Source organism: Talpa occidentalis, unplaced genomic scaffold (genome assembly GCF_014898055.3).
Source record: "Talpa occidentalis isolate TD23 unplaced genomic scaffold, MPIMG_talOcc4v2.1 talOcc4.9, whole genome shotgun sequence".
Classification (NCBI taxonomy): domain Eukaryota; kingdom Metazoa; phylum Chordata; class Mammalia; order Eulipotyphla; family Talpidae; genus Talpa; species Talpa occidentalis.
In genome coordinates this window covers 14,405,906-14,419,397 of record NW_023605305.1, presented here as the reverse complement: position 1 = coordinate 14,419,397, position 13,492 = coordinate 14,405,906, and the positions used below count along the sequence as shown (strand labels likewise).

The 13,492-nt window shown below is 51.7% G+C and overlaps 1 protein-coding gene across 1 annotated transcript in view; it reads right to left on the bottom strand.

Moving 5' to 3' along the window:
• MAN1C1 (mannosidase alpha class 1C member 1) overlaps positions 1-10,479 on the bottom strand; it is a 120,913-nt gene extending 110,434 nt beyond the window's left edge. The window contains 2 exon segments of the mRNA XM_037500405.2: positions 9,941-10,155; positions 10,158-10,479. Of these exon segments, the coding sequence (XP_037356302.1) occupies positions 9,941-10,155; positions 10,158-10,479 (537 nt within the window).
• Positions 10,480-13,492: the final 3,013 nt, after the last annotated feature.

Here is a 13,492-nt window from a genome sequence, read left to right as displayed (position 1 = left end):
TCCCGCCCCCCACCCCCCCACCACCTCTGGCCTACACCCCAGCTCTTGTATGCATAAAAATCTTAAAAAAAAAAAAAAAAAAAAAAAAAAAGAATACCACAAGGGATTTTTGATCTGATCTGATTTGTTCATGAGGGGGTGGATATCAGTCTAGACCAGTCTCCAGTCCCTCCAAAGCAGACCCCTGGGATTCTCCCAGCACAGAGGCCAGAGGCAGAAACTCCTTCCTAACATGGAAGAAGACATCACATTCTGAAGCTGACAAACTGGAACTGTGTTTCCACTGATGCCAAGTTTAAGAGCACTTTACTCAAAGCAGAGAGATCCATATTTTGCTTTAATCTAATCCAGTGCCTAATCGCAGGAAATGTCTGGTGGTGTTTGTCTCCCTTAGCCCCATCTGGACTGATGCCACTCAGGTACCATTTTTAGTTACTCAAAGATCAATAATCAAAGATCTCCTGGCATGATTATAAGGAAGTTGTTCCACAACCTCTGAGAGAACATCAGTGTGGAGTCTGAGAGACCATCAGTGTGGAGATTCTACCCCTTACATGGCTACATCCCCAAGAAGGCTTGTCTCTGAAACACCCAGAAAAGTCTCTCAACTGAGCTACTATCTCTCTGTCAAAACATGAACTTTCTTCCTATAAAGCATTTCCTTATACTATGAAGTAGCAAAATGGATTGTATTTTACTGGCTGTTCTCTAAAAGGTTCAGTTCTGAAAACAAGACTAAAGTCTTCTTTTCCCATTGATTCTTATTAATTAGAAACCAAGACTACTCCAGAGTTCTGTAAGGCATGTGACAGACATTGAGAATAGCTTCTGGGAGAACTGGAAAGGAGGAAGATTTGCTGATTTAGGTCAAGAAAACACATACAGAAAAACAAAAAAAGGTGCCAAAATGTCTTCCCAGGAGATCAACATTTACTTGGCAAAGTTTAGGATTAACCTCTGAAAAGCTCATTTCAGGAGTGAAAATCGGGGAGAGGGATCTTAAAAGGAGATTTATAACTTATTCAATACCTCCTCTCACCCAAATGAGACTAGTGAAATTAGAGGTAGCTTCAGCAATAAGAGACTCCATTTACTTCATATTGAATTTTTCAGAAGGAGAGAGATCAGATATCATAGACTGCACCTTGGAAGTCCTTCAGCCATATATTTAGCTTCCTTCTCATCAGTTCTTCAGAAATCTGGCTTACACGAACAGTTTTTTTTTTAATGTGGGGATTTATGAAACAAATTTTCAAAAGTCATCAGACTTAAGGTAAGGAGCCCAGGGTAAATATTTAACAGGTTAAAAAATCTGAGAGAAAAGTTACACTATCTGGAACACCACAAATACCAACAATTATTTCTTCTAACCCTTAAAAACAGGTGAGCAAAACTGCACAAATAATTTGACATCAACTAGAAATTAGGGGCTCTTCTAAGAATTGAGATATATTTCATGCATCTAATACCAATTACCAAAACACACCTCTGTGTTTTGGTAATTGGTATTAGATGCATGAAATATATAGATGCATGAAGATTCCTCATCTTCAAATATGTAAACTACACAAAAATACGTACATCAAGTCATTAGCGACCTACTCAAAGTCTGCTTCTTTGTAACTTACATATAATGCTAACAGGCTAGACTGCATGGTTACCAACCATCTACAGGTTAGAAAATAGGAAGAGTAGAGAATAATGTGGCCAGAGGACAGAATAATGTCCTGAGAGCTGTAACAAATGACAGCTGACAGCTTAACCAAAAGGGGCAGGGTTGTTTAAAAACAAAGGCCTCTAGAATCTCATTCAAAAGCAGCATAGAATTAGATAAACAAGTAGACACATGAAGACGTAGGAAAATATGACCCAATCAGGAGATAAAACAGCCAGTAGGAACAGACCCAATGATAACAAAGGTGTTGGAAACAGCAAAGACTTTTTAAAAAGTTATTATAAATATGCCTTAGGGCTTAATGGAAATATGAAAACAATGAGTGATAGGATCAAAAATAACAGAGAAACAAAAAGGGAAACCATCCAAATGGAAATTCTAGAAGTAAAAGAACATATGAAATTAAAAATTCACTAGGGGCCTCTCCTGGTGGCGCATCAGTTGAGCGCTGGGCTGAGAAGCTGCCTGTAGCCTCTGCAGCACCGGTTCGATCCCTAGCTGCCAGCGAGGGTCCCACATGGTGCGACAGACCTCTCTTGTCTTGCCTGCTGCTCCCCTTAGCAGTGTATTTCATCAGTCTGCCTGTTCTGCTCCCTGCTCTGGCTCTGGTGAATTCTCTCACCCTCCTGCGCTTCTGACTGTACCCAGTGCTTGTATAAATAAATAAATAAATCTTATAAAAAAAAATTCACTGGGTAAGCTTACTGACATATTGGACACCACCGAAGAAAAGGTCAGTGAACTTGAAAATAGGTTAATATAAATTATCCACACCAAGGCACAGAGGGAAAGAGAAACTGAAAAGAAAATGAATAGATGCGGGCCTCCCTGGTGGTGCAAGGGGTAAAGACGCAACCTACGAAGCTATCCGCAGCCACTGCAGCATGAGTCCGAATCCCAGCCAGCGAGCAAGCCACACAGCGCAGCAGACCTTTCCTGACTCGCCTGCTGCTCCCCTCAGCAGTGTATTTCGGTCCATCTGCCTGTTCTGTTCCCCACTCTGTCTCTGGTGAATCCTCTCACCCCCCACACCTCTGGCCTGTACCCTAGTTCTTGTATGCATAAATAAATCTTTAGAAAAGGAAAAAAAATAAAATGAATAGAGGCTCATTCATTCAGCCTCATGGAAAATATTAAGCAATCAACCTCATATGTAAGTGGTATCTAAAAGAAAAAGGGGTTTCCTGGAAGGAAAGAAAATAAGTGAACTTAACATTCTATATCCTACAATAATATCCTTTTCAAATGAAGGCAAAATAGAGACATTCTCAGATAAACAAACTCTAAGAATTTTTCACCAGCAGACCAGCATGACAAGAAATGTTAAAAGGAGTTTGTTTCTCAGGCTGAAGTAAAAATGATACCAGACAGAAATTCAGACAGGTAAGAAGGAATGAAAACTATACCAACACACATGTGGGTAAGTAAAAAGATTCTGGCTTATTAATTTCTCTGAGAATATTGACTGTTTAAAGCAAAAATAATATCAACAGTTTAAGAGGTTCATAACATATGTAGAAGCAAGATACATGACAACCACAGAATGAAGGTTAGAAGATACGAGAACAGAGGCCGATCGTTGAACTAGAGTAAAGGCAGGACAAAAAAGAGAACTAAGGCCAAAACAAGTGGAAGAAAAGAAATAATGAGAAATGAACATCGATAAAATTTTTAATGTGAATAACAAAAAGATCAAAAGTTGATTCTTAGAAAAGAGAAATAAATTGATAAACTACCAACCAAATAATTTTTAAAAATGAAACAGCGAAACCAGCCACCAATATTAGGAGTGAAAGACGGCACACCACCGCAGATCTACGAACATTTAAAGGAAAATGGGAAAGAATACCACGCCTTAGATGAAAGACAAATTCACTGCAAGCAAAACTGACAACACTTACACAAGAAATAGAAATTATGAACAGCTCTTTATCTGTTAAAGCAACAGAATTAACTGAATAACTTCATACAGTGAAAGCAATCGAATAAAAACACACATACACCCTCTCAGCCTAGATGGTTTTAGTGATGAATTCTATCAAACACTAGAGAAAGAGAGAATATTAGCATTCCATGAACTTTTTCAGAAATTAGGGAGCTATTTAGTTATTTCACGAGGCCCGCACAATGCTGTACCAAACAAATAAACAGAGGCCTTGTAAGAAAACTATGGACCAGCCTCCCTCAAAACTATAGCTTCATAGAGATGCAAAATTCTTAATGAAATATTAGAAAAATCAAGTGCAAGTTTATTCTGCATTTAGGAGTGCCACAACGCTGCTTCCCCAGCGGCTAGCCAGGCCCCAGCACGGGGTGGGAGGGGAGATGGTGAAGGAGCAAGGAGAAGGGCACTGAAGTCTTTGAGTCCTCAGGATTCTTTGAGGAGTGTCCAGTTTGGTGTCTTACCATTATCTGTGATGAGAACAAGAGCTAAGAAATGTTGTCCTTTCCCCCCAACTGGGCAACTACTACTTGTGCATGAGGTTCGGCCCTGAGGTGGTAAAGATCTCCAGTCAGGGCCTATTGTTGGATGCGCCTGCTCCTTGCAGACTGCGGGTGCCCAGGGGTGGAATAACAAAAACCTTGGTTCAAGATCTCATCCTGCTCCACGCATGACCCCTCTGTTCTTTTTCTTTTCTTTCTTTATAAAGTTTCACTGACTGACAAAACTATGTAAGTCGGGGGTGGGGGTGCACCTTCCCCTGTGTGCGTATAAGCTTCACCTCACCCACCACCAAAGGTCCAGCCCCCTTCCCACCACCAGGCTGATGCCCTTGACCCTGCCCTCCCACCTTCTCCCCTCCCCCACCCCTTCAGTAACCCTATTTTTTCCATGGAGTCTGAGATTCATAGTTCCTTTGCTTGGGTGAATGACCCCTCTTTTAAAGTCATGTCATAAAGACCCACGAGGAAATTCTCATGAATCCTACCCTCTCTCCAGGGCTTCCCCAACCTGGCTGATGAAAGCAGGGAGAGAATTTCCTTGGTCCCACCAGGCAGACTCAGCTCAGGATGTGGATGTGGAGGAAGGTGCCTCCCGGCCAGAGGCCATTCCCAAGGGACCAGGTGTCCACCCAGGTTCCAAAACAGCTCCCTTGTGCAGGCTTTCCAATCTGCGAGCCTGATTTATTTTTTTCAATAAGAGAAAAGATGTAAGTCCCTCTGAGCAAAGCATGCCTGATATATATCACGATATTTATTTTTGGTGGAGTAATGGATCAGTCTTCTGGGAAAGCTAGAGAAAAGGCATTTCTTGAGTTCGGATGTAAATCAGTCACTCTGAAAAACACAGGGGAATCTATATCCTTACCCCCCTGCTAACTATGCTGTGAAATAAACAGCTGACTTTTAAAAGTCATTGTACTATTTGTTTCTAGACCTGACACTAAGGGCAGAGTTAAGGAGGTGAGGCTTGAAAAGCAAGTGTTCCTGGAATGCCAGCACCTAATCCACCCAAAAGCGGCAGCACGGCAAAGTGAAGGCAGAGATTCACCCAGCTCAGGCCCTACGCCTGGTGGGGCACATCCTGAGCTTTATTCCCTTTGCACTCCTCAGTTCTTAGGACGAGGTGTGTGGCTGGGCTTAGGACGTCAAGTCTGCCAGGAGACCTGCGGCTATTGCAGGCCAGCCTTCCTGTCTTTATTAAGTGTGTAACAGACCAGGGCAGGTGTGAAAGTGAAGAATGGGGGGCGGGGGGTGGTGTGGGGGGGGTAGGAAACAATCTTCAATGGATTTGCAACTTAAACAGAGCGCTTCAAGGGAAAGCTATTTAAATGTGAGGTGCTCCTAATATTAATTATCCCAAACATCTCACCGGCTCAGATTCACATGCTACAAAGCACAGAAAGCCTTTTAATTTTCCTACCTGTCCCTGGCTCTAGCGAAGATAAATCAGATATACAGAGAAACCACACATGACTAACGAACCAGCCCGTTAATGGGGAGCAAAAGATCATTTGCTAAGATGACTTATTCAGACATAGTTACATATTCGAACCAGCGATATCCTAGAGACTTAGTGTGCCAGGCATGGAGGGTTAGAGCTGGGCTCTTCCTGCCAAGTCACAGGCACTCAGGGCTCTCGGACTTCCTCCAGATGCCTCATGCTATCCAGGCATGAACATCTTACTCATGGGTGCCGCCTCCCCACTCCCTTCAAGCTGGACTTGCAATTGGAAATTTACTGCAACTCCTAAAAGACCTCTTGGGTCATGGGGTAGTTAAGCCCCCAAACCTCACTGTGGCCCCCATTCTAGACGCTTAAAGTCCAGGTACCCTCGGGAAGAAGACCCAGCCTTGGCCACCAGCAACCTTGTCAGTTTAGATCTCTTCTCTAGCCACGTGTTCAGGTATCTGCTCTCCAGCCTTTCTAGGAGCTCAGGCAGATCCAGAAACAAGACAAACAGGTGGGACAGCAGGAAGAGTCCCCAAAATGCCAGTCTCATCATTTTACCATGACAACTGAGACCCACTAATAAACAGAAATTTCCCCCTGAGGTCAGAGTTAATGGTGTGGCTAGGACTGGAACCCTGGTTGGGGTCTCAGTGGGAAAGCCACATAACAACAGTTATGGGGGGGAGGGGAGAGGGTTAAGGGTGAATTCAACCCCGCTTCTTCAAGCCTACTGCAGCACAGTGACTTCACTGCCCCGCCCAGACTGCCCAGTCCCTTTCGACAAAAGGCTCCTCACTGGAAGGGAAAGCTGAGGTTCCCCAAATCAGCAACCAACCATCACTACTGGGATCCAGGAGAGCTTGAATCTTTTTATTGGGATGTGACCCTGACAAGCCATACATTCACTCTCAGCTCTTGCCATGCGTGAGAAAAGTCTATTAACCTTAAATCCATAAGAAACCTAACTATGTCAAGGCCCCATAATAATTATGCCAAGAATTTCCCATATTATCATCAGATCTGAAAGGGAAGGCGGTTAAACAGGCATTTTACATTCTCATCAATCCCTTTACTCTCCACAGTCCCAAGCTGAGGTTCTTTCACTGCTCAATTCCATCTCTAAAGTTCCGTATGGTGGCAGGAATAATTAATTTAATTGATGAAATGAACGAGTATCGACTCTTGGTTAGGTGCTGGGCATATAGCAGTGAATGCCACCACCGTCAACGACACCCCACTGTTCCCAACTTCATGGCATGTTGAAAAGTGAGCTGGGAAAAGCCCTGCTGCAAAGGAGCCCCCGAGCAGCCTGGGCGCCCACTCAGGAGCCAGGCCTGGAGGCAAGAGTGCATGTGCCAGCCGGCTCTCCTGCCTCAGCCTGTTCTGTGAAGGCAAAATAAGGCCCAGGAAGGAGAGGAGGTGCTTCGCCCAAAGTCATGCAGTTGACAGTGGAGCTGAGATTCCAATCCATGTTTTCTCGGTCTCCCCCTTTCCACCTCGCTGCCTCCGCCAAGGTACCAAAGATGTGAAGCAAGAATTGTTGATTCTAGGGTCAACTGTTTCCTGATATATGGGCACCCAGAACATCCAGTGTCAACCCATCTTAGCAGAGATCTCGGACCCACGCCCATCCCTCAGGCTCGAATGTTTATAAATACACCTCCCGGATCTAGTGCCCTTGTGTCCAGGCTTCATTCACTCTCATTCATCACCGCCTCTGACTCTCTCTTGTTATTTACTTTCACTTTAAAAATCTCATCTCAGGGTCTCTCCAGTGGCGCAGCGGTTGAGCACTGGGTTGTGAAGCTGCCCGCAGCCTCTGCAGTGCCGGTTCGATCCCCGGCTGCTCCCCGGCCACCGGAGGAGGGTCCCACATGGCGCGCAGACCTCTCCTGCCGCCCGCTGCTCCCCTCAGCAGTGTACTTCGGTCCTTCTGCCTGCTCTGCTCCCCGCTCTGGCTCTGGTGAATTCTCTCACCCTCCCGCGCTTCTGACTGTACCCAGTGCTTGTATAAAGAAATAAATAAATCTTTAAAAAAAAAAAATCCATGTTGTAGGTTTTTTTTTTTTTTTTAAAATCTCATCTCATAAGAACAGAGTCCTGTCTATTTGATGTTCATTGCCCTCTGCTCCTGGGGTCTAATCAATCCACGTCTGGAAATAAACAAGCCAGAGAGGAAAACAACCATCCCTTTTATGGAAACAGGTGCTTTTCTAAAATGAGCTACCCTGGACACGGCACAGACAGAAATATAAATGAGAAGGCAACAGAGACAGAAGTCACATGCATTCCTTATTAGGTGTGACACCAGGGGGTAGGTGTTAACAGCTACACCAAAAACTCTGCCCCACATTTTTTCATGTTTTTCTGGGGGGAAGTGGGTATACAGGGATCACACTTAAGAAACCTAAAGGGACAATAGGTTTCAAAATAGAATAATGCCTATAATGCAGCTCCCTCCCTTTGGGGAAGCTTAAGGCCTTCAAGATAGTAAGAATATCAACCACAGGTGCATGCAAGCAGGCCTCCAGTTACCACAACCGACAGAGACCTGCACCCATCATGTTATTTACACCTACCCGCAAAGCAGAGTCTGCGCACCCCCCACCACTCCCGTGGTGGCGGCTGCAAGTCACCACCACGACCTCTGCTGGCAAGGAAGTTGTCTTTGTCTAAAGGGACAGAGCCGGGTTCCCTGCTAGCCAGCCCACACTTCCCACCCCAAGCCCAGGCTTTCAGAAATGGGCCAGGTCTAGCTGTGTACGCAGGGAGCCCCTCTTCTGAAGAGTATTTAATTCTTGATCTTTTCGGGATCCTTTTGAAAATCTAATAGCAGCTCTGGAACCCCATGAAAAATGCACACATGCAGTTTACATGTAATTTCACTGGCGGGGGGGTTAATGCCCTCCGAGGAGGCCTGGAAGGTAGAAAAGTCTAATGTGTTCAGAAGCAGCTTTGAGAAAGGGAGCTGTAGGGGGTCCGGGTGAGTATTCTACAGCACAGTTCCTTAACCAAAAGTGAAGAAATTATGCTCCTTCTTAGCTACTGCAAGGTCCAATTAACGTTTGAGATTTCACAAAAATTTGGAAACTGAGAGCATGTGCATTTGCAGCACACACACGCGCACATACACACAAATGGACCCTTTTTATGGTTTCCTATCTTGACCTCACAAAACATCTTGCAATTTCTAATTAAGACAATCTCCAAATGGGGCTTCGTGCAGAAGGGCCGAAGAACAGCAGATAAGAAGTGGGGGAGAGGCAGGTGTTGGGAGGGAGGACAATCTGGACAAAGAGAGGGGGCAGCCAAACTCTGCAAGGCTCTGAGTAGGTCTTGGCAGGGCAGGACCTGATCCTTGCTGCTGCTCCCCTGTGGAAATCAGGACAGACCTGCTGACTCCTTTGCAGCAAACCAAGAAGTCCAGACAAGCAGCAGGAGCAGAAAGCATCCTCTCATTTCTAGGGAGGAGACCCTGGCCCACTGCTTGCCAGCAGCCCCCTCGTGGTCTGGGGGTGTCACTGCAGCCCCCTCTGCATTACTGGGCACAAACCTGGGGCAGGCAGCTCTAAAGGTGGCAGAGCTATTTAGTTAGCAGCAGCGGTCTGACAACAGTCTTCAAGCCTTGGCAAGGCTGCCTTAGTTTTGGTTTCTTAAACTAAGACTCAGACTCAAAGTGATCCCTTTAAACCCCGCTCCGCTACAATCCCCACAGGGAACAAGTCCAAGACCCGCTTCTTTAAGTCAATAACCTCGGAGCTTCTGTAACATTACCACCGCCTTATTGATCCTTCCTGCATCACATGCAATTATATACAATTATTCCCAAGCTCAATAGAAACAGCAAAAATGCACCAACATCCTCTGGTTTGTAGTGCTGGCTAAATTACAAAATATTTGCAGGATGCCAAATACACCCCCAAATCCTGGATTTTCAGGTAGCAGATCCTACAATGGCTTGGGGAAAGTTAGGACTGAGGATACACTGGTGAGGAAGAACGTGGCCCTTGACTCAGGGTGTCCAGGAACAACCTGAACTTCACTCTCCCCAGCAACTCCACAGAGAGACAGAATGGAGCCCCCTGGGCTGGAGACCGGCCTGGACAGCCCACAGCGGGGAACGGGGGGGCGGGAGGGGGGGGAGCTGGGCCAGTGGTCCAGCTCCCACCTGTCAGGTGTGGGGATGATTAACTGCACCCAGCTGTGGGAAGCAGGCGGGGCGGCTGAGGGCGCGAAGTCTGGGAGCACGAAGCCCTCGCAGCGCCTGGAGGGCCTGGGGGAGACCAGGAGCGGCCGGGGCAGGGGAAACGGATGGACAGACGGACGGACGCACAGAAGCATCCTCTCCCGGGGGCATGAGGACTCCTTACCTCCTTGATTTTCTCCCGCTGGGTTCGAACCCGGCTCTGGGGCTGTCCGCTCTCGTCGGCCCCCGCTCCCAGGACGGGGTGCTGGAGGCGGCTCCGGAAGGCGCCGAAGTCGAAGCTGCCCGGGGCGCCCCCGTCCCGGGGTCCCGGGGCCGCGGCGCTGCTGCCCCGCGCGGCCGTGACATCCTCCCGCGGCCGGGTCGGGGGGGTGCGCCGCGGGCCCCCTTTCTGCGGCGGGGGCCGGCCCGGCCGCCGGGGTCCTCCCCGCCCGGGGCGGGCGCGGCGGGCGCGGGGTCGGGCGGCGACTCCCGCTCGCGGGCCGGGGGGCGGCCGGCGCCCTCGGGGACCCCCTCCAGGCCGGGCGGCCGGGCGCGGGGCGCCAGGAAGAGGCGCTTCAGGCGCGAGGAGCTGGGCAGCAGGAAGAGCGCCCCGAAGCACAGCGTGGCGAGCCCCGAGAGGAACAGGAGGAAGAGGAACTTCTGCGGCAGCCGCAGCCCCCACGGCGGGGCCGGCACGAAGCCCGGCGCCTTCCTCGCGAGCATCGCGGCCGCGCCCGGGGCGGGCGGCAGCGCGCGGGGTCCCGGCGCGGGTCGGCGGTCGTCGCGGGGCGCCGCCGGGGGCGCGGGTCCCTGGGAGTTGCGCCCCGAAGTTCAGGGAGTTCGCGGCGAGGACCCCGCGCGGGGCCCGGGCCCGCAACGACCGGCCGCGGCCGTCACATGCCGCCCGCGCGCCCCGCCGTCGGCGCGGAGGGCGCCCCGGGCCTCGGCCCAAAGTTTCGGCCGCGGGCGCGGCGGGCAGGGGCCCGGCTCGGGGCGCGCGGGGCCCCCGGACACGTCCACAACTTTGCTCCGCGGCGGGGCGGGCGCCGGGCGCGGCACTTCTCAGCCCGCGGGCAGCGGCCGCCCGGGCCCCGGCGCGGAGGTGCCCGAGCCCCGGCTCCGGAGCCCGCGCCGGCCGCAGCGGCGCCCCCCGGCCGAGGCGCGGGCGCGGCGGGATCACCTGTTCCCGGCCCCGCCGGCTCCGCGGCGCGCGCGGCCCGGGCCGCGCCTCCCGCCCGCAGCGCGCGTCCCCCCGCGGCCGCTCGGACCGGCCGCCCCGCCGCAGGCCGAGCCGCGCCGCCGCCGCGCTGCGCCCCGCTCGCGCGCAGCCTCGCCGGAGCCGCCGCAGCTCGGTCTGCCCGGAGCCCGCGCCGCCCCGCCCCGCCGCCCGCCCCTGGCCCCGCCCGCCGCGCGCCCCGCGGTCCGGCGCCGCCGCCGCGCAGCCGCCCGGCCAATGGGCGGGCCCGGGGCTCGGGGCGCCGGCCTCGGCGGGGCGGGCAGAGACGCCCCCGGGCCCCGCCCCCCGGCCCCGCCGCGCGCCCCCCCGGCCCGCGGCGCCCCGGGTCCGGCGGCGCGGGGCGGGCGGGCGGGGGCGGCGCGGAGAGCGGCGCGAGGTCATTGGCTGCCTCCGCGGGCCCCGGCGGGCCGCGGCCGCCCATTGGCTGCTGCCCAGCGTCCTCCGGCCGGGGAGCGACCCGCGCCCCCGCCCCCGCCCGCACCGCCCGGCTGGAGGGTCCTCCGAGGGGCCGGGGGACCCGGCGAGTCCGGAGCGCTCTGGCCGTCGTGCGGCGACCTCTCTCCCCCTCCGTGCCAGTCCGGGATCGGCAGGGAGTGGGGGGCCCGCGCCCCTGCTCCCCTGGGGTCACCCGAGCAGGAGCCGCGATGCTGCAGCGGCGGCGGGCTGTGCGCAAGGGGTGGCTGGAGCCCAGCCAGCGAGCTGGGGCCACAGCTGGGCCGGGCTCAGTGTGCCCACCGGCCCCCCGCGGGCCACTGCTCTGCCTGCCTTCGCCACAGCCTCAGGCCGGGCCAGGGCCCCTGGGTGGGGCAGGCAGAGGTGCTGACAGCATCGGTGCCAGGGCAAGGAAGCAGAGAACCCTGGCCTTGCGCACAGGAGGCCAACGTGCCTCATGTGAGGAGCATGCCTGGATGCCATATGTGTTTCTGTGCACACGTGTGCGCCTATGCAGGGCACAGATGCACTCAGGTTGCATATGGGTGTGTATTTGCCCACAAACCTACACAATTTAGGGATGGACGCTGATGGTTAGGCTAAAACATGCAGAGGCACATCTGCATATTAGGTACAGCTATTGATGTGTGCACACACAGACCCACAGACACACAACAGACATGGATACACTATGTGGCCTATGTTCCCAAGCCTGTGTATCTCACCGCAGGGCCTTTGCATCCTCCTCCTTGGACTCAAGTCTCTCTGTGTCTCCTCTTAATGTTAAAGCTAACCCAGGGCAAAGCAACGTTGTGCTGTGTGGGTCTTTCAGGCAAAACACTTTATAGAGACAAATAACAGCAGAGGGAGAGACAAATTAAGAGGTGTAATAGGCAAGAGGGAAAATATCTGCTTTCAGCTGCAATTTAAAATGAAATGCAGCGTTGACGAGACAGAAAATACTGCAGGGAGGCCTTTCCTGACAGAAGAAACAACCCAGGCAGGCGCTCACCTAGTAAATCTTGCTTGCTCCCTGAGACCTGCTAGGACAGGCTGGGCCTTTGGGATTCAAGCATCCTTCTCCTCTGGTCAGGTCACCTCTGGTCAGCAGACCCTCCCCTGATATTCAAATATCCTTGGTAAATTCCTTCAGTTGGAAAGAAGATGGCTCTGGGTAACAGGTGCAAATGATTTGGCGGCTGGAGATAAATAGTCCCTTCCAACCCCACAAGTACACTCCCAGCTTAAATGCGAGCTTCTAATTCAGATGTTTCAGACTCTAGTGAGGTGATTGGCAGGAGTCAGTTCCCAGAAACCAGCAGGGAACGTCAGATACAAGGAACCCAGAGATTTAGCAGGGGCCTTTCCTGACCCCAATGCCCAAGCATCTCCTTACTGGTTTCCCCCATTGGGATGGGCCAGGCTCATCTTTGAAGAGGCAGGCAGGACCCCAGCATCTGTTGGGGCACCCCATATTGTTGAGAGTATAGGGAATTACTGTTTAGAACTCTGAGAAGTCCCACTGGTTACTGGGTCTTCTCTGGACTGGGAGCAACCCAGCACCCCACACACCCTATACCCTGCCTGCACCACTCTGTTTGTTGGTCTCTCAGAGGGAGCAGGAGACCAGGCTGGCCTGGAGCAGCTGAGCCAGTCTCTGGTATGCTGCTGAGTCAGAAACTGGGTCTGCTGCAGGACAGACAGACTCAGGCTGCAACAATCTGAGGTCACAGGAGACAACTCCGTTTCAAACTGATTATACTGAGGTGGTGACTCCATGCTTTACAGTCTCCCTAGCGAGCTGGCTGAGACCCTGGAGGTCTCCATCTCTACCTACTGGCCTTACTAGGACTCACACATACGTACCTCTTCTCGCTGGAATTTTACTATTAGTGTGCTGACCGGCAGCAGATGGCAGGGGCCATGGCTTGTCTCTAACTGCCCTGGCTCTTAACTACAAGCCCTGTACACGGGCAATGAGTTTGTTGAATGAATGAATGAAGAAGTGAATAAGTAGATACCCATTTCACAGATGAGGAAACCAAGGCTGGGGGAAGGAAATGCCGA